We start from the raw sequence: 22,783 nt of genomic DNA on the forward strand, positions 1-22,783 counted from the left end.
TAGGTGCTGTACTGGCCTCGCAGTGTCACAGGTGTCCCTACAGCAGCATGGCAGAGCACACTATATCAGGTGAGTTACATACCAGTTCAGAATCTGAACTGGTAACAGCTTTTGTTCCCAGCTTCAGTGCTGTTTGGGGCTTTGTTTGTTTGGTGTTGAGAAAAAAAAAAAGTTTGTTTACTTTTTTTAAGAGTAGTGCATTTCAGTTTGAATGACAGACACTTCAATATGTATCCCATGGTGCAGCTTTCACTCCTGTGGGAGTAAGACTAGTGACATGAGTTAGTAGGAGGTCAGATTTTACATATGCTACGGTCTTCCTGAACGACCTTGGACAAGCCCTTTGATCTGTTTATGCCTTAGTCTGTCTTGCTGCATAGATGAGAGAGGAAGACACCTCCACCACCACCACCCCCTGCAGCCCTTGCTCTTGCACAGTCAGGGAAGATGCTCCCTTCTGCAGAGATCAGCTTCAGCTGTGTTTGGACATAACTAGATCTGATCTCAACAAGCTCTAGAAACAACTTACTGTAAATAATAGTAATAACACCATTAATGCTCTGTATACTTTGTAATACGCCTGCATGAGGCTACATCTGTGTGTGTTTAGATAAGCTGTAAGCAGCAGTATTTGGGCTTTGCACCAGCTGCTGTGATCAGAATGCGGTTATCTGCTGGTTTGTGCTTGTGACGGTAGGTAGGGATGGAACACCACTCTGTGCATTGCAATCTCTGTATTTGGTGTCTGCTTTTGGCACTCTCATCTCTTTCATTTATGAATGAGGGAGGGAGGGAGGAGACGGCTGGGCTGAGCCGACTCCTTTGCAGTTGAACTATAAAGAGCACAGGAGCTGAAATGCAATCTCCTCCTCCTCCTTCCCTGCGCTGTTTCACTGACAGCCTTGCTCACAGCTGGGAGGAGGACAGCCTCACCAGTAGCCTGAGCAGGAGCTGGGAGAACTGAAGTTTTGTGCTTTTCGCACTGCAGGGAAGACCTCTTTGCATAAACTCTGCTCACAGGTGAGTTTCATTTTTATCTCTTCATTCTTAAAAGCAAGTTAATTTTCCATCATTGAGCCAGGTTATATTATACAAGGTTACAACCCCTGGAAAGGTGGAAGGACAGGATTTTTGGCTGTTTTTTGGCTAAAGCAAAACAATGAGGCAGTCTAAGGACTCAACCAAAATCCATGTCCAAAAAAAATTTACAACTTCATAATTAATTGCCTTGGCAAGTTCCCACTAATGGGGACTTCAATAAAAGTTCTTCTAAAAAAACTTTCTTGAGTTCCACTTAGGCACAAGGAGAGCTGATTGTTGAAGTTGTATTGATGAAAGAGATTTGCTAAGATAAACCAAGAAACTATTTCATGTTTGCAGCAGCGAACCAGAGCAATGGCCTGTAGATAGATTCCGCTAGTCATTTTCAGAAAACTTAGTAGGACCGTATAAGCAGACTAGATAAAAGATATTTTGAATGACTAATAAGTGATTTAAATACCTCATTTTGCCTGAGAACACAAGGCAGAAGTTACGCCTAACAGGAAACTGCTAAACCACATACCTTGGTGTGTGGGTGCTCTGTGTACGCCTATATAGATTTGTCTTTGTATCTCACAAGTATGTCATTACTGTATTTTCCAAACAATAAGACACTCTTATTGCTGCAGTTCAGAATCTGACTTGGGACAATTCAGATGTGAAGGTTTGTTTAGTGAAATTAAATTTATTCAGTCAGAAATGAATCCATTCTATTATTTTTTTTAATAGGATTTAAACCCCTTTGTTCATTATCGTCGGTTGCCTGTGTTACAAGTACATTTTTCTGGTTCTTGACAGTCTTTGTAAAGAAACTAGAAAAGTAAATTGCAGAGCAAACAGCTTCCTGTGTGCATAGGGAGAGGAGCTGAGAAGTAGAGAATTTGGAAGAATATAGCGGCTATGTCCTGTCCTTTTCTGTTGGGAACGTACGCAGGTATTTATTAATACAAATTTAAGGAAACTTAACAGTGAGGCAAGGAAAAATAACTACACTTAGGCTCATAAGACATGACACTGTCATTTGTGAGCACTATGGGACTTTCTGAGCAGTATGTTAATCAGTTCCTTCCGTGACTTTTTCCACATTAGCACCCTGTGTTCACACTGGCTCCAGAAGAGTATGGTGTCTGACCACTTCTTCTTTCAAGTTTGCTTTAACCAAGAAGCCAGTAAGAGTGAGTCAATCCTGTGTATTTAACAGCCACTCTTTCATTCCTTCTCTGAGGAAACGAAATTTTTTACTGTCCTCATCCCTATCCTTCTTGCCTCCCCATCTTATTGTTAGTATGTTGTTCCCCCATATCATGCTGCTTCTACACATGCAATTGTAAAGTCTTCCTGTTATATGAGGGAAGAAGCAGAAGGTACTATTTGAGCTTATTATACACTTGCTGCTATACAGCTGTAATTTGGAAGATAACATAGAAGGAACATCCCCAAAGTTTTAGGAGTCTTCCAGGGTTTGGCGACTACACCATGATAAAATACTTGGTTTATAGAATGGAGTGGTATGTTGTTCTGCGATAGCGGGCCACAGCCGAGGAGGTGACAATGTCAGCATCACAGCATTGTGGTTTGAATATTACAGTTTCAAATGAAGAAAGCTGTGACAGTTCCAATATCTCATTAAAAAACCTCATGTCACTTGTCAACTTCAGTGAGATGTATTTATCTCACTTTGTGGCTGGTGAACAAAAATTGACTCCCTTTGTTCTGGGACCTGAGGAGTGTAAGCGGTCCTAGACAGTAGGAAAATAGAGGGGAGGGAGATGTGGAGAAAGGGGGGAGAAGGGAGGAAAATGAGTCCTCGTCAAACTAGGTGTACATAGGTGCCGTCATACTAGATGTCATTGAATAGGGTCAGCCACAGGGATGGCTGGTTCCTGGGGTCAGACAGACTGTAAACTTCTCACCTGTGGCTGAGCACAGTTGCACAGGGCCAGGTGTACAAAGGTAGGAATATTAAAGTAAATCTTCCTCCCCTAACCAGCCCTGTGGATATTGTTACTCAGATTAACCAGCTGATGCTGTAACTGAAAGTTTTCTTGGCATCCCATTGAACAAGCACATGGAGAAGAATTTTTTTTTTTCCCCTGCCGGTTTTTCTAGACCTGACCTGAGGGTGCATTCATGTTGCCATGGGGTTCACTGCCACTGACTATTCTTGTTTTAGTGTGGTGATAACCAAAGAAAAAGTTATTTTGGACTCACAAGGACATTTACACAACTTGCTGATTATTTTTAAGTGAAGAACTGTGGGAAGAGAACTCCAGACATAGCAGCCTTGTGAGGCTCATTACCTTATAATTAGCTGAATGTCTCCTCTAAGAGGTTTGTTTTTCCTATAAAGCTTATTTTGAGTGGCTTTTAATGCTTGTTATTAATTATTCTGCCAGCTGAAGCATTTGCAGAGCTGCTGGCCCTTACAGCTAATGGCAATGGTTTTAAAAAGACAAAGAACAGCTTTAATGTTTAGAAGAAACTGGCTGATAATTTGAAGGAAAGGTATTAGTAATCAGCAGAAGCTAAGAACAACACTGCAGTTTATTCTCTGAGGGATGCATCCACTGTAATTCCTGTTTCTCCACTGGAAACCACACTTTGAAATCTGTTAATCTACTGGGTAGCAAAAGGAGAACTTTTTAGGCACTTCATCTGGAAGCTGTAGCTGATATGCCTGAAAAAGAAAAGACTAAATAATAGGTTTAAAACATTGTTAGAGGGAGTCTGAGAAATGAGCTCACCTAAAAGTGTACTCTGTTCCTCTCCATGGAGCCCTTGTGCCAGAAATTGTTTCTGTGGCAACAAATTTGTTTCCAGCTGGGTTGTCTTGGAGTTTGATCTGGGGCTGCTTAGGCTCAGATCTGTCATCACGCCAGGGGCAAATAGAAATGCAAACCCGATCTGGCCTACGGTGATGGAGAGGGAATTCTGCTGCTGTTACTGTCTCTCCACGAGAGATGTTGTCCTGACATTCTCCTCTCAAAAACTGCTACGGACAGCTATTGCTGTTAGGGTAAGCCTAGTTTCTCATTTCTGGACATCGTTGCTTTCTTCTACAAGCTTTCAAGCTTCCTTTCTCTCACATTGCTATGGGTCGACAGTAAAGACAGCTTTGAAGAGAGGTCAGATAGCTAACAGAGGAAAGGGAGTTCAAACCTGAACACATTACAGAAGCAAATGCAATCAAACTATCAAACTTAAGTCACTTTAATGACACCTGAATAAAATGCTAAAATGGGCAACTTCAGTAGGGAAGAATGGAAACATTATTACAGAGATGCTTTGGTTTGGCTTTCTTATAACTCAGTATTTTTGTAACAATTGGAATTTGATCATTTTATATTTGGAAACACTTTGTCTTTCATCCATTTTATGGTCCAGGTTTAAGGAGCGATCAGACATAGCTTTCAAAATAGTAACTGTCTTTTAATCTTGCAACAAGCTTAAACTAAAATTCCTTAACTTATTGTGTCAGGACATAATTATTTGGAATTTGAACTTGTGTCCAAATTTCAGAGATGGTCTTACACTTCCACCCCAGAGTAGGTCCTGGATTTCTGAACATCTCTCAACTTGGGAGTCCGTCTCCTGTGCCAGCTTTTCCATTTCCTGCCCAAGAGCTTGTGAGAGCTCCCCTGCAATGAGAATTTGATTCTCTCCTGTTTCTCTAGTCAGATGCGTGTTGGCAAGCAGAAATGGTTTACAGTAAGGTTGTCGCTTTTGCTGTGAGTTGCTTCTCTGATACTATTGAAGAAGGTTGGTTTTCTTTTTTTTTTTCATTTCTGAAGTCATGGTTCTTAAACTATTTTTTTCACTTTTTGTGTCGAACCTTTTATCCAGATTAATACCATTATTATGGGCATTTTATTTCTCCCAGTTTTCTTTGAAAGAAGAGTAGAGAAGGGTCAGTCAGTTTTCAGCCATATGGATAATTGAGTTTGTGCCCCCAGGCTGGATGCTGGGATTTGTCTCCCAGGAAAGAGATGGCAAACCTGCTGGGGCTCTGACACAGGGGAAGCAGGCAGTCACTGCTTATGCAGATACCACTGTCATCCAAAGGGTGGGATGGAAAAGTGCTGGGAAGAATATTTAGGCTCTTAGGCAGGATGCTGAAGTGCACGAATTCAGCAGCACTGTGCTGAGGAAGGCTTCTCACACCATATGCAAGGCCAGACAGAGGTATAGAGAGGCAGTTTCAAGGTATGACTAAGAAAACGGAGGAGGGAAGATGAATTCATGTACATCAGGAAATGAAGGCACTTGGGAGTAGGGAAAGGCCAGACTTTGTTTAAATCTTAATGAAAACAAGACACTAACAAAATCATGTGACTGATAAAATACTTTTAAAACTGAAAATCAAAGGAATTAAGGAAATTAAAGTTCAGGAAATGAACATGTAAGCAAGCCTGCAGATACAGATGCCAGCACTTTGTTTAGAATTATTTATCATTTGGGGACTAGGTTGTTGGAGTCCTGTATCCTCAAATGAAAAAAAACCAACCAAGAAAGGACCAAAGTTTTCAATAGTCATCTAGGGAGTGAGAACAACAAGGGAAAGAGCACAGAGGAAAACCTTCTGCAAGGCGTGCTGCTTCTACATAATCGTGAGAAGTCTGAGAAATAACACTGGAGAACACGCCTCACATGCGAATATTGACTTAGATCTACAGGAAACTTGGTAAATCTCCAAAAGGGAAATTGCAAAAAAGGAGGAAGCTTAGTATTAAAGGCAGCAAAAAGGAATAACTTAGAAGAGTTAAATCTCTGCAGACTAGATGGGGACTATTTGAAGACATGCACAAATGCGTGTGCATGCAAGCACACCCCCACCCACCCCCAATGCTGGATCCAAGGAAGAAATACAGAAATACGGAACTGGAGACAAAAAAGACTCAACTGAGTCTGAAAGGAAACGAGCACGGCTAAACAGTAATGCGTGAAAGGGCAGATGGTGTGCTAGACTAGAAAGAACTAGATCTAGAACAGAAACATGTCTGAAATGCAGAATGGGGATCAGTGTAAGCCAGAAACACATAGGACAAAGGCACAAAAGCATTATTCCAGTTTTAAATGGCAACAGCATGCATGCTTCAGTTGAACAGGCTCCTATCCTATGATTAACTTTGTCTCTTCGATTAAAATAAATCCAAACAGAAGAAAAAGAATGAAGTCAAAGAAAAATGAGGGAAGGGAAAAAAATCTCCAAATATTGTAAATAGCTTTTCACTTTACCATGTCTTAAAACTGTTGCTGCACAAAATTAATCATATAGTGAATCATATATGCAGAAAATAGCATTTTAAAAAGAGACGACTTTATAGAATATATCATTATTTGCTGATGCATGGAATAATGAAAGCATTAATGTTCTCCTTGAACAGGAGATGTGCTCAGTCTTTTTTAGACACAGCAGAGTTTCAACCACATTTCAGTTAGACCTAGCAAGCAAAATTTTTCTCTGAGATTGCCTTTACCATTTGTCAAACATTATTGGTCAAAGACCGATTATTGATGTCCCAAGCTACTGTTTGTCAGCAGCACTGCAAAATCAGTTCTATCCGCTGAACTATCAGTAGAGGAGGAGGAAAAATTGTACTGATGGATGTTTAGTTGCTTTCCAAACTGCTTTTGGTTAATGTCATAGCTCTGTTTGGGAGGGTATGATGTGCTGATACTTGGGTTTAATTATACCTTGCTCTGTCTGGAGGCGGTGGCATTATAAAAGGTGCAAGCAGAAAGATATTTTGGCCCAGCTTTGGTATCCAGCTTGTTAGTTTTTGAACAAAAGTTTTCCCTTGTAACCAGAGAGTGATGCTGGGGAGTCTTGGCACAGGGGACTGTCTTGCATGTTGTCGGCACCCCCTCCCCTGTCTGTGAAAGCATATGGGTACAGAGAGCAAGTTGCTCTCAATATATGCATTGACTGTATCTGTATAGTGCCATAAGCATCTGGGCAAAGGTACAGGCTTAATATCTGGCTGGCTGTGCTCAGCCTTGGTTTGTGACTGCTGACTGGTATGGGATGCCAGCAGTGTGCTATGGCCCATGTGCTATAAGTGGGTGGCCCATGCTTAGGCTGCTAAGAAATCTGTGGGGTGACTCCCACAAGGCTATGGCTCCCTTTGGGCAGTTGGTCTGTGATGCAGGGGCTGTATGGCAGTGCTGGGGGTAGAGGGGCATGCTGGCAAACCAAGGAAGCCAAAAATCATGGAAATTCAATAGAAATATGACCTAAACTTTAAGTCACTGATCTATATGTAAGACATCTGGCATTGTCTGATGGAGCACAGTGCTTGGTGTCAGAGCAGGCTGCAACATTGGATGAGGCAGTAATACACAGTTTGGGAAAATGAGTCAGAAGAGTGATTTTCCCCAACGATGTAGATGGTAAAATGAATCAGAACTCTTTTAGTTCAGAAGGGTAAAGTTCCTATTTCTCAATCACAGGCTACAACACTGTTGTTCCAGTCCTTGTTTCTTACTGGTAATATTGCATGTTGATCATGGTTTATATGGTTTCTAATCAGTAAGACCTGTGTAATCTTGGCTTTTCTTGCATTGTCGTTTTAAATGAGGATCAGCGCACAGATTCAGGATTATAAACAGTTCTGTTGTCTGTGATTGATCATTACTTACTTGCCTGCTGCTTGTGCCAATAGAAACAGCACAGTGCTTTGGCTTCTGCATCAAGGAGGCTTGTGAGGACAGGGAATTTGACTTGGCTGAGGTTTTAGTTGAGGGGAAAGGAAGACTTGGAGTTGTTCTCTGAGGAATACAGGGATTTAAGATTTCTGCAGAAATTGGTGTTGATGTGTTTTCCTCCTCCTGCTGTCTTGTACTCGGGCAAGTCATCCACAAAGTCTTGGAGAGATGTTCCATGTGGTAGGAACTAATCGCAACAGCTCAGCAGTGAAATACTTGGAGGGTCATGACATCCACCTGGCTGATCTTTAACAGCAGGAAGGAGGGGACAGATGAGGGTCATTTTTAAAAGCTTTGAGGCAGCTATAGCATGACTAATTCCTCTTATGTGATTCACCAATACCACTTGAATTGCTTGCCTGAAATTAGACACTGTATGAACTTATTACCATAAATAGGGATTTTTCCAAAGTGGTGTTTCTTTTTAGCACTTCCCTGTGCTCAGCCGGTTGTTCAAATCTTGCATTTGGTAAAAACATCCTAATCCTAGATAATGACTACGAAGTAGTCTGAGATACTGCATTGACTGTGCCTATTTTCCTACCTGCCTTCCTTACCCTTCGTGTCAAGTTGTCCTTCATATGTGCAGGCCTCATCTAAGAAGTCCAAAGTCATAAAAACCTGAAATGAAATGGTTCAGCAGCAGAACATGGGTTTTTTGGTACAGTTTTTGTGCATGTGAACTTAAATAGATTTCACTTTGCTACAGCTTTCAGTTCTAGGAAAAACCTTTCAAAATGAAAGCTATTTCATAAAAAATAATTGGAAAATTATGATTTGTTTCAAAACACAATTCCTTTGTGGAAATTATTTTACTTCATGTCAATTGTACGATACCGTTTGTTTCCATGCTATATTGCATGTCGCTAAGAGGGACGAGTTGTGCCAAGTTACCTGGCAAACAATAGTGGAGAACAGAATGGAAAGGCCCTGAGAGCTCCCCAGATATTTCTTTGCCTTCAAGGGACATCAGCTGAACCATTCTCAGGTTGTCTGCCAAACTTTAAGACCTTCTGTGATGACAGCTCTACTTCCACGTACCATCTACCCCAGTGCTCCGTTTGCCTTTGTTAGTGGAAAGATTTTCATGGTGTTTAACCCAGCCTCTCTCATCTTTCCAACAATCTTTTACATGTTTGAAGGTTTTTGCTGTGTTGGCCCTCAATCTGGTCTTCTTTAGACTAAACAAGCCCAACTGCCTCATTCTTTGGCTTTGCTAGACTTCTGACGTTTCCCCTGCATTTCTCCTAACCACAACCAGCAGATCCCAGAGGATCTGTGCACCTCTGTAGAGCCTTGCAGAGGTGCACAGGGCAGAGGTCTGGTACCTACAGGCTGCTGAGATGTCCCAATGTGAAATGAGTATGTGGGTGTTCTGTAAAATTGTGTGGTTGACTTCAGTTCAGTATGTGACCCCTGGAACACCCACATCCTTCCTGGTGTTCTGCTGTAAAATAGGACATGCTTTATTACTGACTTCTCGTATCATACGGAAATACATAATATGTCGTATACAGCAGTTTGCACATCAGGTAAGAAAGAAGCTGGGTAGTCAGTGCTCTAATTAAAATGACAAATGTGAGCCTAGGATGATAACCTCTTGGATTATTCAGGGCTTTTTCTTCTGAAATATTGACATTTTCCAGGAATAGAAGTTTTGCGTTTCAGCAAGTCCTCCCAGTGTAGCTTACAGGGTACTGTGTTACTATAAGTTACTGGTGTGTGGTACCTTAGCTCTTATGGCCATTCAGAAGTGCTCAGCTGCTTGCTTTCTGGGTGGCTTCCTGCTTAATCGAGAATTTGTTTGTTGGTTTGACTTACGAAGTGAGTTGAATATAGAACTATTAGATGTGTGATCCATACTGATTCAGCTGTTCCTTACAGAGCTTCATGATCTATGGGCCAAGGCACTTGTAAGATTAAACTCCATTACCATGTCATTACTGATGGGAAATGAGCATTGGAACTAGATTTAGAGGTCATTAAATTATTTTAATTAATTATGTGGCTAATAGACATGGGCTATTTTCATTGGCTTCTAGTTACATTCATTCATCAGCCCACGTAGCTCATGTTAGGCTGCACAGGTCAAATTTCTCAGTTTATGGTCATGTCAAATCTAGTGCTTTCAACAAGTGTTAAATTCACTATGAGGAAAAAAAAAGAATGATTCAAGTATTTTAACATGAACCTTCTACTCAGATCCACATGATCGGTTCCTAATGACAAATTTACAAGTTGAAGGCATGAAACTCTCAGCCACCCCACCACTGTGGGCCAGATGGCATCTGAAGTTTGAGTGATGAAATATTTAATGTAAAAAGCTTACTTCAGACTTCGGAGAAATTTGGTAAACAGAAATTAAGAGGTTGGGACAAATTCCCAGGATTTCAAAGTTTGAGCAAATGGAGTGATTTACCCAATGCTGTGAATAATTGCATGTCTGTGCTAGGGAAAACTGGACAGCAGTGACTAATTAGTCTTTTGTTTATGTGGGTTCTGAAAAAATGTTGCTGGCTTCCTTCTTTGACAATAGGTTTATAAATGGAGTTATACAATGACAAAAGTAAAGTAATTTTGTAAAGTAAAGTGATTGCATCCCTATGAGTAAAAAATGAAGCAAAAGGGGCAGGAAACCTGCATGGATGAGCAAGGAGCTTCTGGCAAACCTCAAACAGAAGAAGGAAGTTTACAATATGTGGAAAAGGGGCAGGCCACTTGGGGAGAATATGTGAACATTGCCAGAACATGCAGGGATGCAATAAGGAAGGCTAAGTCTGTTTGGTGAGGGATGTCAAGGACAACAAGAAGGGCTTCTTCAAGTATATCAGTAGGAAAAGGATGACTAGGAAAAATGTGGGCTGAATAAGGTGGGTGCCCTGGTGATGAAGGATACAGAGAAGGTGGAGTTACTGAATGCCGCCTTTGCTTCAGTCTTTACTGCCAAGGCCAGTCCTCAAGAATCCCAGACTCTGGAGGCAAGAGAGAAAATCTGGAGAAAAGACGACTTTCCCTTGGTTGAGGAGGATCAGGTTAGAGATAATTTACGTAAACCTGACACTCACAAATCCATAGGCCTCAATGGGATGCACCTCCAAGTGCTGAGGGAGCTGGCAGACGTTATTGCTAAGCCATTCTCCATCATCTTTGAGAGGCCATGGAAAAGAGGTGCTTGAGGACTGGAGGAAAGTTAACGGCATTCAAGTCTTCAAAAAGAGCAGGACCCAGGAAACTGCAGGCTGGTCAGCCCCACCTCCATCCCTGGAAAGGTGATGGAACAGCTCATCCTGGATGTCATCTCTAAGCATGTGGAGGAAAAGAGGGTTATCAGGAGTTGTCAACATGGATTCACCCAGGGGAAATCATGCCTGACCAACCTGGCAGCCTTCTATGATGGAATGGCTGGCTGGGTAGATGAGGGAAGAGTGGTGGATGTTGTCTACCTCCGTTTTAGTAAGACATTTGACACTGTCTCCCATAAGATGCTCATAGGTAAGCTCAGAAAGTGTGGGTTAGATGAATGGACAGTGAGGTGGATTGACTGGTAGAGCTCAGAGGGTTGTGGTCAGTGGTGCAGAGCCCGGCTGGAGGCCTGTAGCTCGTGGCGTTCCCCAGGAGTCAGTGGTGGGTCCAGACCTGTTCAACTTACCCATCGGTGACCTGGATGAAGGGACTGGGGGTACCCTCAGCCAGTTTGCTGATGACACAAACTGGGAGGAGTGGCTGATTCACCAGCAGGCTGCGCTGCCATTCAGCGGGACCTGGGCAGGCTGGAGAGCTGGGCAGAGAGGAACCCAATGAAGTTCAGGAAAGGCGAGTGCAGGGTCCTGCACCAAGGGAGGAACAACCCCACGCACCAGTACAGGCTGGGGGCTGGCCTGCTGGAAGGCAGCTCTGCAGAGAAGGACCTGGAAGTCCTAGCTTCTCCTGTCTTTCTGAGGTAGGGTGTGAAGTAAGTGCTGTTGCCTATCCCAGCCCAACTTCATCTTCTCCGGAAGTATGGCAAGATTCACTTGAGGTGAGTCTCCACGGCTGCGAGTCAGTCTGTAAATGCATGGATATTTATATTGATTGTCTGATGTCTTGTTTGGGTTAAAGCTAGGCTTAGTGTTGTATAATTATCCAACTACTCTTTTTTTTACAAGACAGGTGTTTTGTCTCTTTTACCCCGGTCCACCATAATTTCTGAAACATCATCAACAATAGTTCACATACTGCTTTAGCTCATTCCCTCAGAGCGCACATAGACTTTCAAAATATCTATTAGCCTTTGCTTATCTGTTTTTTCTGTGCTCCCATCCTACTGTTAAAAACAATTCTGTTAGATGCTGGGTCACAGTTTTGGTTCTAAAAATTGGAATATAAAATATCAGCAAGTATTTCAGCTATGTTTAGATCTCTGTTTGTGCCTCATATGTTCTCTCCCTTTACTTTTCTTGTGTGTTAATAGAAACATTCTTCATTGCCTCTTATAGCTCTACTTGTGACCCTTTTAGAATCACAGAATCATAGACTGGCTTGGGTTGGAAGGGACTTTTAACAGTCCAAACCCCCTACAACGAGCAGGGACATCTTCAACTAGATCAGGTTGCTCAGAGCCCCACCCAACCTTATCCTGAACGTTTTCAGGGATGGGGCAGCTACCACCTCTTTAGGTAACCTGTGCCAGTGTTTCACCACCCTCATCACAAAAAAAAATCTGCCTTATAGCTAGGCTGAATCTAGCCTCTTCAGTTTAAAACCATTGCCCCTTGTCCTGTTGCTGCAGGCCCTATTCAAAAGTCTGTTCCCATCTTTCTTATAAGCCCCCTTCAAGTACTGAAAGGCCTCAGTAAGGTCTCCCTGGAGCCTTTTCTCCAGGCTGAACAATCCCAGCTCTCTCAGCCTTTCCTCATAAGAGAGGTGTTCCATCCCTCTGATCATTATTGTGGCCCTCCTCTGCACCTGCTCCAATAGGTCTGTGTTTTACATCATAATTGTTCCTTCCAATTGAATCCAGACATCATTGGGCCATTTCCTCATACTCAGCCATGTACCCCAGTTTCCACTTTCTTCTGCATTTTTTCCCCAAACTTACTCTAAGGGTATTAGCTGGTTTCTGACCATTTTCTATTGTTGGACCAATCCCTAGTCTCTTCTGCTGGTCATTGCTTCCCAGCATCTTTACATGACCTTATTTTTTCAGGCTTTGTGAACCAGGATCAAACCAAGCTGACAAACCCTCAAGCGTTGTGGGAAGCTTAGTGTGTGAATTTAGGGGCTGGTGTTTGTGTAGGTAATGATCTGAACCAAATCCTAAACTGAAACAACCTCTGGTTTCTGGTTCCAAGACATGCAGCACAGTTGAAGTCCTGCTATGATAACCAAGTGACTCAGGCCTGTCTGCGGTGTGTGACAGGTGCAGGGACAGATTAAACAGCAAGAGAGCTACTGTCACATAAAGATACACGACTACATTATGCTCCCTGTTCACAGACGTGGGTACTTTGCGAATGAGACAAGCTGTGTGCACAACTTTTGCAAATTCCTACAAAGTAGTCCTTTGGTGCAGTCCCATTTGTCTCTGCTAAAAATACGTAGGTCTAATTCCAGGCAGATTTCTGATGAGGAAAATTGTAGCAATGTTCACTGAAACTGGAAAAAATCCACCCAGACTCCATGCTAGTACTTGGTCCGAGCTGAAGAGGCTGTTGTAAGTGGCTCTGAGCTATTTCCTGTGCTGTGCCAGCAGGCAGCACTTAATGTCTGAGCTGCTCTGTGGTTCGGTGCGTTGGGGAGTCATGATTTTGTTCAATAGTTAAGGCACAAAGAAACTGGGAAGAAAAGAACCTGTTGTTAAACTGCTCGGCAAGCAATGAAAGTTGGCTTGTTTAAATCAAGAAAAAGTGAGGCTTGTGAAGCCTCCTTGGCTTTATTTTTAGTCCAGGAACAAGAGAATTGTTTGGAGCTGATGTAGATGGCAAGACTCTTCTAATTTGTTTCCCAGACTTCAGTTTAGATGTGTATCATCTAAAAGATGCGGGCATATACGAGAGAGAAATATTGCCTGGAAGTGTCTGCAGACTTTGTGATACTGAAGGTGTTACATAAACTATGCTCTAAAAAATCACAGCTGCATGATTTCCACATTAAAGCTGTCTAAAAGGAATGCCTGTGTGTACCCGTTCATAACTTTCAGCTTTACAATTATCTGCACCCCAGATGTTTTTCATACAGCAGCTTTTTCATTTTTCTCCTCTTCCTACCCAGACAAGGTCAGTAAGGAACGGGGGGAGCTATTCTTCTTTTCTCTCCTATACCCTCCATCAACTTTCCTTTAGTTTCCACTTTTCCAGATGGCTTGTAAAGTATTGTGCATTATGTTTTTAATAATAAGGTGGGCTCTTCTGCACCCATGTGTTTAACACTGCTATCGCAGTACTTTGATACCAGGTTTCTTGGAAAATCATACAGTTTCACTCCCTGGCTGGCACAGAGCCATTTTTACTATACTTAGTGAGATGGGAAAGAGGAACTGCCTTTATGTTTTCCATTTGGCTATTGAGCCTCTTCCTAGCCAGGCACAAGGGGTCAGAGGGCACTGAGGTGCCCCAGAGCCCATGTGCTGAGGAGGCTGAAACAAGGGGAGGATTTCCTGGCTCGCTGCTGCTGCTGACCAGAAGAGCAGTACAACACATCTATTGTACAAGCAAGAATCTGGACCTTTTGTTTTTCATCCCCATCTTTGAAACCAGGGAGGGTTTGTTAGCACAAGGCAAAGAGATTCATAACAGCCAGCCTTCTCTTCCTGCCCCCTGTCCAGCACTTCCTCCAGGAGCAGGAAATGTTGCTGTAATAATAAGTGTATATTATATTAGCATAATGTCATATCAATAAGACTTTTGCTGTTGCCTCCACTTTCTGCATTCTGGCAAGACTTCTAAGCTAAACAGAAATGAGTTTTACAATCATGTTCTCTGTTATGTAAACATAATTTAATAAAAACATTTTGAGTCCTTAAAGGAAAAGAAACATTTTCAAAAAAACTGCAGCTGTAGGGTACATCTCCTTTTTCTCATACCACGATGCATACTGACTGGTATGTAACTGGCTGGGTAACACTGAATGGAACTCAGCGCTGTTGAAATATGCTAGACATATAAAGACAGTGACTTTTCAAAATTGTCAGCAGCTTTTGAATTACTATTTGGCTTCATCAGCAAAAGCTGGACACCGCCTGGACACTTTTAGCTGGTAGATCAGACAATACATCTCAGATTTTTAGGCATTTTAGATGAGAACTAGGTGTGCCAATCATTCTGTGCAGGCTAACTCTTACATGTAAAAGTCACCAAATTAGCATACAGAAATGAAATGGTATCAAATACAAACTCAAATACAATTGTACTTGTCCTGGAGCTCTGGATTGGAAAAGGTAGGTGATGTAAGTAGGTTATCAAATCTGCCTTGGCAAAGATTCTGTGTGCTGTCCTTGTGGGTGTGGAGCCAGGTCTCCTGTAGGCAGAAGAGTTGCACGATGGTTATAAAGCCATTAAGAAACTGGTTAGTGTTACAGGAGAGCTAATGGCTCCTAAGTAACAGTCCTTTGGGAAATTTATACATAACTTTAGTGATTAATTTCTGCTGTATGTGTCTGCACTGCTAACATTATCATGCTTATTCTGTGGGAAGGTTATGGCAGCCTCTTGAAGCAAAATTCAAACTGAACCAGTTTGGTGACTCGCTCCTTTAAGGAGCATTTCTCCTGCTCTGCTTGATTTATCCATTATAACTACTGTGCCACCCACAGTGGAGAGAATGAGTCTATTAACCCCCAAAGGAGCTGTGTGAGAGTGAGAGGAGCTTGCACTCTGCTAGGGTTGACCAGTCTTTTGCACAAGATCGCTGGACATTGAAGTTAGAAGTTTTGAGAGAGATGAGCTTACGTTGGCCTGTTGTTTCATGATTGAAGGTGTGTGAAATCCCCAAGAATACTTCCACCAGAACTCGGGCTGATGTTCTGTCTTTTGGTAAGAAAAAAGCAAACGAATGAAAAACATGTTCTAATTCCTAAATAATTACGTGTGCCCTTGAGTTTGTTGTGATTTTTGTGGGACTGTGCTACACTGTTTGAGGCTAAACACTGAAAGTCTTTGCAGGTTTGGTCAGTTATTTCAGCCAGGCAATTATTTTCTGACCTAAAGCAAGTGGTTTTCTTTTCAGTTTCTGCAGGAGCAAAGGCCATCAGTATTAAAACAAAACAAAAAAAAATATTTGGCAGTAATATCCTCAAATGCTGCAGCTTACAGTAATTTTACTGTCGTTTTCATAAGGATTGCCTTGGAAAAAATTCTATATTCCTAGACAGGACAGAAGATGACAAGAATACGAGTTAGGATACTAAACAGGAAAAAGCAACAAGGCATTATGTTTGTCCCCGAACAGTGTTGTCTCCTTTTGAGTCCATATTAACTGAAGCTGTAGGAAGAGCACACAAACTGTTAACTTTACAGAAGTATATGCTACAACCATGTATTTTCTTGGAAGAGACTGAAAGAAATATAGTCTCACTGTTCTGCATCATCAGGTAAAACATACATCCCCTTCAGAGTGGGCACAGTCTGCCCCACTGTTTTCCAATTTGAAAATTTTTTTCCAACTGAGCATTTGTGTCAGTGTGAATATATCACTTGAGGTCATAAAATGCTGAATGTAATACTTCGTTTACTCTAGGGTTTAATCACTGTGGGCTGCCTTAAGGCTGAATGCTTGTCCTAGTTGAACTGAGTGCTAACCCATTGTCAGCAGTGATGTTTGTGTCTTAAATAGTAATAGTATAGTATAGGAATGATTTGTATGGATATGTGCATTGATTAAGGAAGATTCTTCAGGTAAAAACAATCACATTCATATTCAATGAAAATGAAAAGGAAAGATACAAATGTGTATGTAGTAACAGTAAATGAGTGTTTTTGAGAGTCAATGGCAAATAAGGAATCCGTAATAACATATCCTGCAGGACTGAGACCATGGGGTACACTGTACCAGACTTTTACAGTGTCCTTCTGACAGAAGGACAGCTTACTTTTGGGGCTGTGTTTACAAGTAAATGTAAGAGAGACTTCTAAAAATTCCATTATTTTTTTATCCTGATGGGCTGAACAGCATATTCCATGGTATCTTGTATCTAAAGGGAAATCTAAGAAATGGAAATTCAAAATAAATTTTTTTGTGCACCCTGCATCCTGTAAGGAAGTTTGAGGGGACTTCTGGTTTGCCAGAGGCATTTTTTCCATCATGGAAAAACCATATTACTGTATTACTGGTTTTGTGTCTCACCTGCAAAGCAGAGAGAATATTTCTTCACCTTTTAGATACTTTAGATAATCTAAAATGACAAATGTTTGTAATTTGCTTTGGGATTCTTGGACAGAAAATTTTCTGGTACTTTTCTGCTAAGTACTAGGACTTATATGAATCATGATTTCCCAGCAAGGCTTTACCTTCTATCAAAGACTGTAAGAAATTTAAGGCTAGGAAAAAGCAGCTTACTGAAAATGGTACTATATATTTGACAATCGTATCCCTTCTGAAGATTTTCATGTGTTTTACCTTCAGGTTGTTAACATCCTGCAGCAAGCAAGTCATCACTTCAGCCTAAAGGTTTGTGGAAGAGATGAGCGATACATGAAACAGAATAAAATTAAATTTTACGTCTGTTCATTCAGGATCCTGATGAGTGATACACGGGGAGAGGTAGAAGATGGTGAATTTCACAGAGAATGCAACTGAGAAATGCACTATTAATCATGATATTCACCAGACATTATCCCCTGTGGTATACGTATTTGTATTTGTATTAGGCTTGCCAGCTAACTGCCTGTCACTGTACTACGGGTATTTACAGATTAAGGCTAAAAATGAATTGGGTGTCTATCTTTGCAATTTGACCGTAGCAGACCTGCTCTATCTATTTTCTTTGCCATTTTGGCTTCAGTATGTTTTACAGCATGACAATTGGACCTACGATGAGCTGCTGTGCAAGATTTGTGGCATCATCCTGTATGAGAATATCTATATCAGTGTGGGCTTCCTCTGCTGCATCTCCATTGACCGCTACCTTGCAGTAGTGCACCCTTTTCGCTTTCAACGGTTTCGGACAATGAAGGCTGCAGCGATAGTAAGCATCATTATCTGGACCAAGGAAATAATGACCTGCTGCTTTGTCTTTACGCATGGGGATATCAGTATGGACGCTGACAGCCATGTGGTGTGCTTCGAGCACTACCCCATCAAAGAATGGGAGCACAATGTCAATTACTACCGGTTCTCTGCTGGCTTCCTTTTCCCCTTCTTTCTGCTGGCCTTCTCTTACTGTGGGATTTTACGGGTTGTCCACAAGAGTCCCGGTACTCAAAAGAAGAAGAAAATCCAAATTAAACGACTGGTTTCAAGCACCGTTTTCATTTTTTTAGTTTGCTTTGGACCATACCACATCCTTCTTGTGGTTCGCAGCTTGTTGGAGAACAACTGCTCATTTGCTGAGAAAATATTTAATATTTACCATTTTTCTCTCCTGTTGACTACTTTTAACTGTGTTGCTGATCCAGTATTGTACTGTTTTTCCAGTGAAAGCACTTACCAGAACTTTGCCAAGATGCGAGACTCTTGTTTAACATGTTTAGGGTGTCTGAAGACTGAGACAAAGGAATGTTATCCACTGAATGCTCCAGAAACTCCCAACAAGCCACAGCATGAGCAACCACCAGGATTATTACAAATATCACATGATGGTACTGGAATGAAGGACTCCTCTGCAACTAACGTGGGCAGTTTATAACATTCATCAAAAAAGATATTAATCTAAAATCTGCAGCTATGGCTTTGTTTGTGTATCCATCTGATTTATCCATGTATTACAACGGTGTTACCTCCTAAAGTCTTATTAGCAACGCAGTACAGTGAGGTCATTTCTGGAGGTGTTTGGGCCTTGCCAATAGCGAGGAAAGCACATACTGAATCAGTTCAGTTACAATCACATGTCCATTGTCATTGTCGCACCACTCAAAACCTGTTGTCTTGATGCCTGCGTTGACTGGAATAAGCTAGTACTCATGGGGTGTGGGTCTGTTGAATTTGTCTTTAACTGCTTTCTGTTTGCCCCTGTAGCATCTAGAGAAATTAATTGTCTGCAAGCTGTCATCATCTGTTGAAAAGGTTGGAGACAGAACACATTAATGTCCCCATATGTACTTTTTTTAAAAGAAAAAACCCTGCATTTCTGTAACTCTCTGAAATAACTTCCCCTTCAGCTAGTTTTGAGGCTGGCAGAGACCATGCCAGAACCAGCCTCCTAAAACAACCAATTCCATTCACAAGGAACTCGGCATCTGCTGAGACCTTTTGTCTGTTGACTGCTGAGTCTGAGACCGCTGAACCTCAGCGCAAGGTTGCTATTGACTTCCAGAGGTATGAGAACTCTTGGCTCCGATGGGGATAAGTAGTTTGGTCTGTTGACTTGGAAAAGAAACAGGAGGTTGGTAGTATGTGAGGCACTTTGAACCCATGTGCTTCTCTGAGTCACTGTGTTCAAAGACAAATTTAGTTACGTCTAAATTCTACTACACCTTCCTAAGGATTTGATTGTGTCCTTCACAATCTGTGTGTCTTGTGCAGAACACACCATGTAGGCAATTAATTAACAACACATTTGTCAGGGAAGCTGTTAAATGGATTCTGATCAAAGTCTCTTTTCTCCCACAGATACTATTGCTTAAGGTTTGGTCATTGTTCAGGAAATACACTATCAGAAATATGATGTATGAATGTTCTGTTTCCTGGTTTAGGCAGAAACAAAAGACAGGAATAAGCGGAGTTAATAGCAGTTAAAGATGCAGTCGTGCTCTACAGAATTGTTTCTACCACCATTTCCTCTCTAGTTTCGTCCCATCCCCCGCCCCCCCCCCCCCCCCCCCCGTATTATACTCATGAATCCTGTATGATGATTCTCTGTATGATGATTCTTTGTGATCTGCTCCTCACACCTTCTTGTATCTGTAACCATTACACCATGAATGTTGCCTTGTCCTTTCACTTCTCTGGTTTGAAACCTTTCTTGAGGCACCTCTCTCCCTGCAACCTGGAGCTGATAACTTCCAGCAGTATAATCAGTTTAGTTTCTTGCCCGCCCCAAACGTCAAAAGATTCTCTAGACAGATAGTCTACTCCTGGTATCTGAAGTATGTCACGGTAATACAGCCTTGCTTGTCGTCGGTTTCTGAAAGGATTATATTCTAACAGTTTTCTGGAAACCACCTTGAGAGTGCAATATTAGAAATAATTTAGGGATGTGTTTAATAAAGGATGTTTTTATTATTTTCTTCATATATTTGTTCACTCTTTGTTTGAAATAACTATCTTATGAGTTTAGCCCACAGTTTCTATTTGTGAGACTACAAATCTTCTCCTGTCTCTTTCAGAAAGGGTTCATGTCCCTACTCCCAGGAGGGGATTAGGTTTGCATAGGTTAACATTTGGTTTGTTTAATTATTTTACATTTCTTTATCCTTAGACCAGTCGCCAAGCTGGATTAATTACCTTATATATGCATTTTTTTTCTTGTGATCATTAGTGCTGTTTAGCTTTACTTTCTCCTAATCTTTGTTCTGATCTCCTGTATCGACGGGGTTGTAAGGCCGGGACTCGCCACTGCCGTAATGCCGTGCTTCTATTTTGTTAAGCACCGAGCCAACTGCTTGGACTCCAATGACCTGGCAGGCGGTTAAGACACACACATGGTTTGTTCTAGGATGAAATATTTGTTTTCCTGTTTATGCTTTACTTCTTTACAGTTACCCACGTTGTTTAAATTAGACAGCTGGAATGCAGAGCATGCCATATTACATCAAATTGTCATCTGAGGGATTAAGGCTTATTTGAATTTGTACTTTGATGTGGCCAGCTTTTGGTCAGCTGCTGCAGTTTCAAATCAGATGGAAACTTGTGTAATGAAGTCCAGCATTCTGCTACAGTTCTCAATGTTTAACCTGCTAGCCCACAAGAGAAGGGGGAGAATTTTTTCTTCTTTTTTTTTTTTTCTTCCTTCTCTTTTTTTCCCCTGAAGTCAATATTTTATCAATTCTTTCTATAGTGTAACTGTTAGGCTTAGGCTGCAGAACTGTAACCAATGTGGGAAGAAGGTAACTCTCCCTCAGAGCTTTGCTTTCCATCTCAGCCAGAAACTAGTCAACCAAGGGTCCTACTGTGGTTGCTAGAGACATGCTACACATTGTTATTGGATTAAATACAGTGCTTGGGACTGCACATGAGAAGGGATCTTAAAAACACATTAGAGAAAAAGACAAATAAATTATTACGTTCTATATTTCTTATTGAAATCTGAGTGTTAAAACTTGTATTTTCAGAAAAAAAGAGCAAAAGCTTACTAAATGAAGGGTTTTTTTGACAAATGTTAGTGTTTGGAAAGAATAACATACATTGCACCTGTCAGTGTAATATGTCAGTAAGCTACTAAGCACTTAGCACACAGAGAAGGAAATCAGCTGCCTCTTTTCCCAAACAGACTTTTTAAAATTATGCCCATTTCATTTTGTGGGTTCTGTGCAGCAGTGAACATATGCCATCCTGCAGGCTTACTGGCTTTGGCAAAAAGCTCAAGCATTCATAGGAAATATTTTGCTTAATAGTTATAGTTTGGAGAGTTGGGAGACCTCTAAAGGAGCTATTTTCTAATTATGAAAGTTCAAAGATAGTTCTACCGCAACATCGTTCAAGAAGGTTTTAAATAAAATGAATCTAAAAAAATGTCTGATCTATAAAATATACATTGGGAGCCTTGGCGAATCTGAGTGTCTAGCAGCCTGTCTGGCATTAAGATTTCTTTCTCTCATGTGTTCAACTGTTTTAAGTCTTTAAAGGCTGTGTGTCCTCAAGGACTTCAGAAGATTGATGTTCAAAATACACCAGTGTTTGTGGTAAGAACTGATTTTTCTCGTTCTCCAAAAGTTATGTGCTTGTCTTACATAAAAGAAGGAACCTTCCTGGTAAAATTCACCTGCCAGGAAGAAAAGTAGATATAAGGTGTGGAAGTCCACGGTGCTTTGGAAAAAGCAGTGGCTAAACACAACTGCCATTCTCATCCTGTTAAAGCACAGTGGTTTGATGCTCGCTTTTTGTATCATTATAATCATTTTAGCTAAAGCATCAGTGCCTGAGAGGTGCATAGATACCCTGTCCTCTCTGCTGCAAGGGCTGACAACTAGCAGAAGTTCAGCCCTGACATTTCTCTAGAGTTAAAGTAAAAATCACAGCTTTAAATGACAAAAGTCAGGCACAATTCACAACTATTTGTCATGTACTGGTTCAGCGTTAGTAGGCTTTTAAGATACAATTTAATTTTGCTTCATTTAGTCTTTTCAGGAGCTGAATTTCTATAACTGGAATTAATCCAAATGTTCATTTCCATAGTTTTATTTCATACTGAACGCAAGTATTTTTTAATTTCCAGGAATGCTTTCATTTTTAAGTATTAATTTTTAACCACTATTTATGTATTTAATTCATTTATTCTCAACGGGATACCCTTAAATGTATACCACCTTTCTGTAATACCCAGAAAGGGACAAAAGATACACATGGTAAACTAGTAGTCCGAAGGAGGCAAATGGTATACCCTACCTTTTACGTGGGAAGTTTGCAGTGCTGCCCTTATTTTCATTATCTCAGTTACAGCTCTCCCCTTATCTCCTCACACTTCCACAAAGTACCCACCACCACCACAAGACGACCATGTTAGAGGGGCTACAGGAAGCGTGCAAGGGAGCTGTGTCTAACAGCTTTCCCTACTCTAACGCTGGGGTTTTTTGCTCTGAACCTCCCCACTCCACTGCAGCTGTTTTCCCCACCACAAGGTATTTTTAAATCCAAGTTGCTACAAGAGTTACTTCCTGTTGCAGTTATAAGGTTAGTAAAATTGGAACAGCAGTGCAATATTTCATTTTATAGTGACAAGCTTTCTTTGTAAAAGACGGATCACCTC

At 41.3% G+C, this 22,783-nt stretch overlaps 1 protein-coding gene across 2 annotated transcripts; it reads left to right on the top strand.

The window, feature by feature from the left end:
- The first annotated feature begins 814 nt into the window (after positions 1–814).
- GPR68 (G protein-coupled receptor 68) lies at positions 815–20,109 on the top strand. 2 transcript variants are annotated; one of them, XM_027804959.2, is made up of 3 exons: positions 815–1,020; positions 2,131–2,216; positions 17,344–20,109. In XM_027804959.2, the coding sequence occupies exon 3, from the start codon at positions 17,489–17,491 to the stop codon at positions 18,563–18,565; it is 1,077 nt and encodes a 358-aa protein (XP_027660760.2). In that variant the 5' UTR covers positions 815–1,020; positions 2,131–2,216; positions 17,344–17,488; the 3' UTR covers positions 18,566–20,109. The 2 variants fall into 2 exon arrangements, with proteins under 2 accessions (XP_027660760.2, XP_005438972.2); XM_005438915.4 differs by lacking the exon at positions 2,131–2,216.
- The last annotated feature ends 2,674 nt before the right edge of the window (positions 20,110–22,783 follow it).

This window comes from Falco cherrug, chromosome 7, assembly GCF_023634085.1.
Source record: "Falco cherrug isolate bFalChe1 chromosome 7, bFalChe1.pri, whole genome shotgun sequence".
Classification (NCBI taxonomy): domain Eukaryota; kingdom Metazoa; phylum Chordata; class Aves; order Falconiformes; family Falconidae; genus Falco; species Falco cherrug.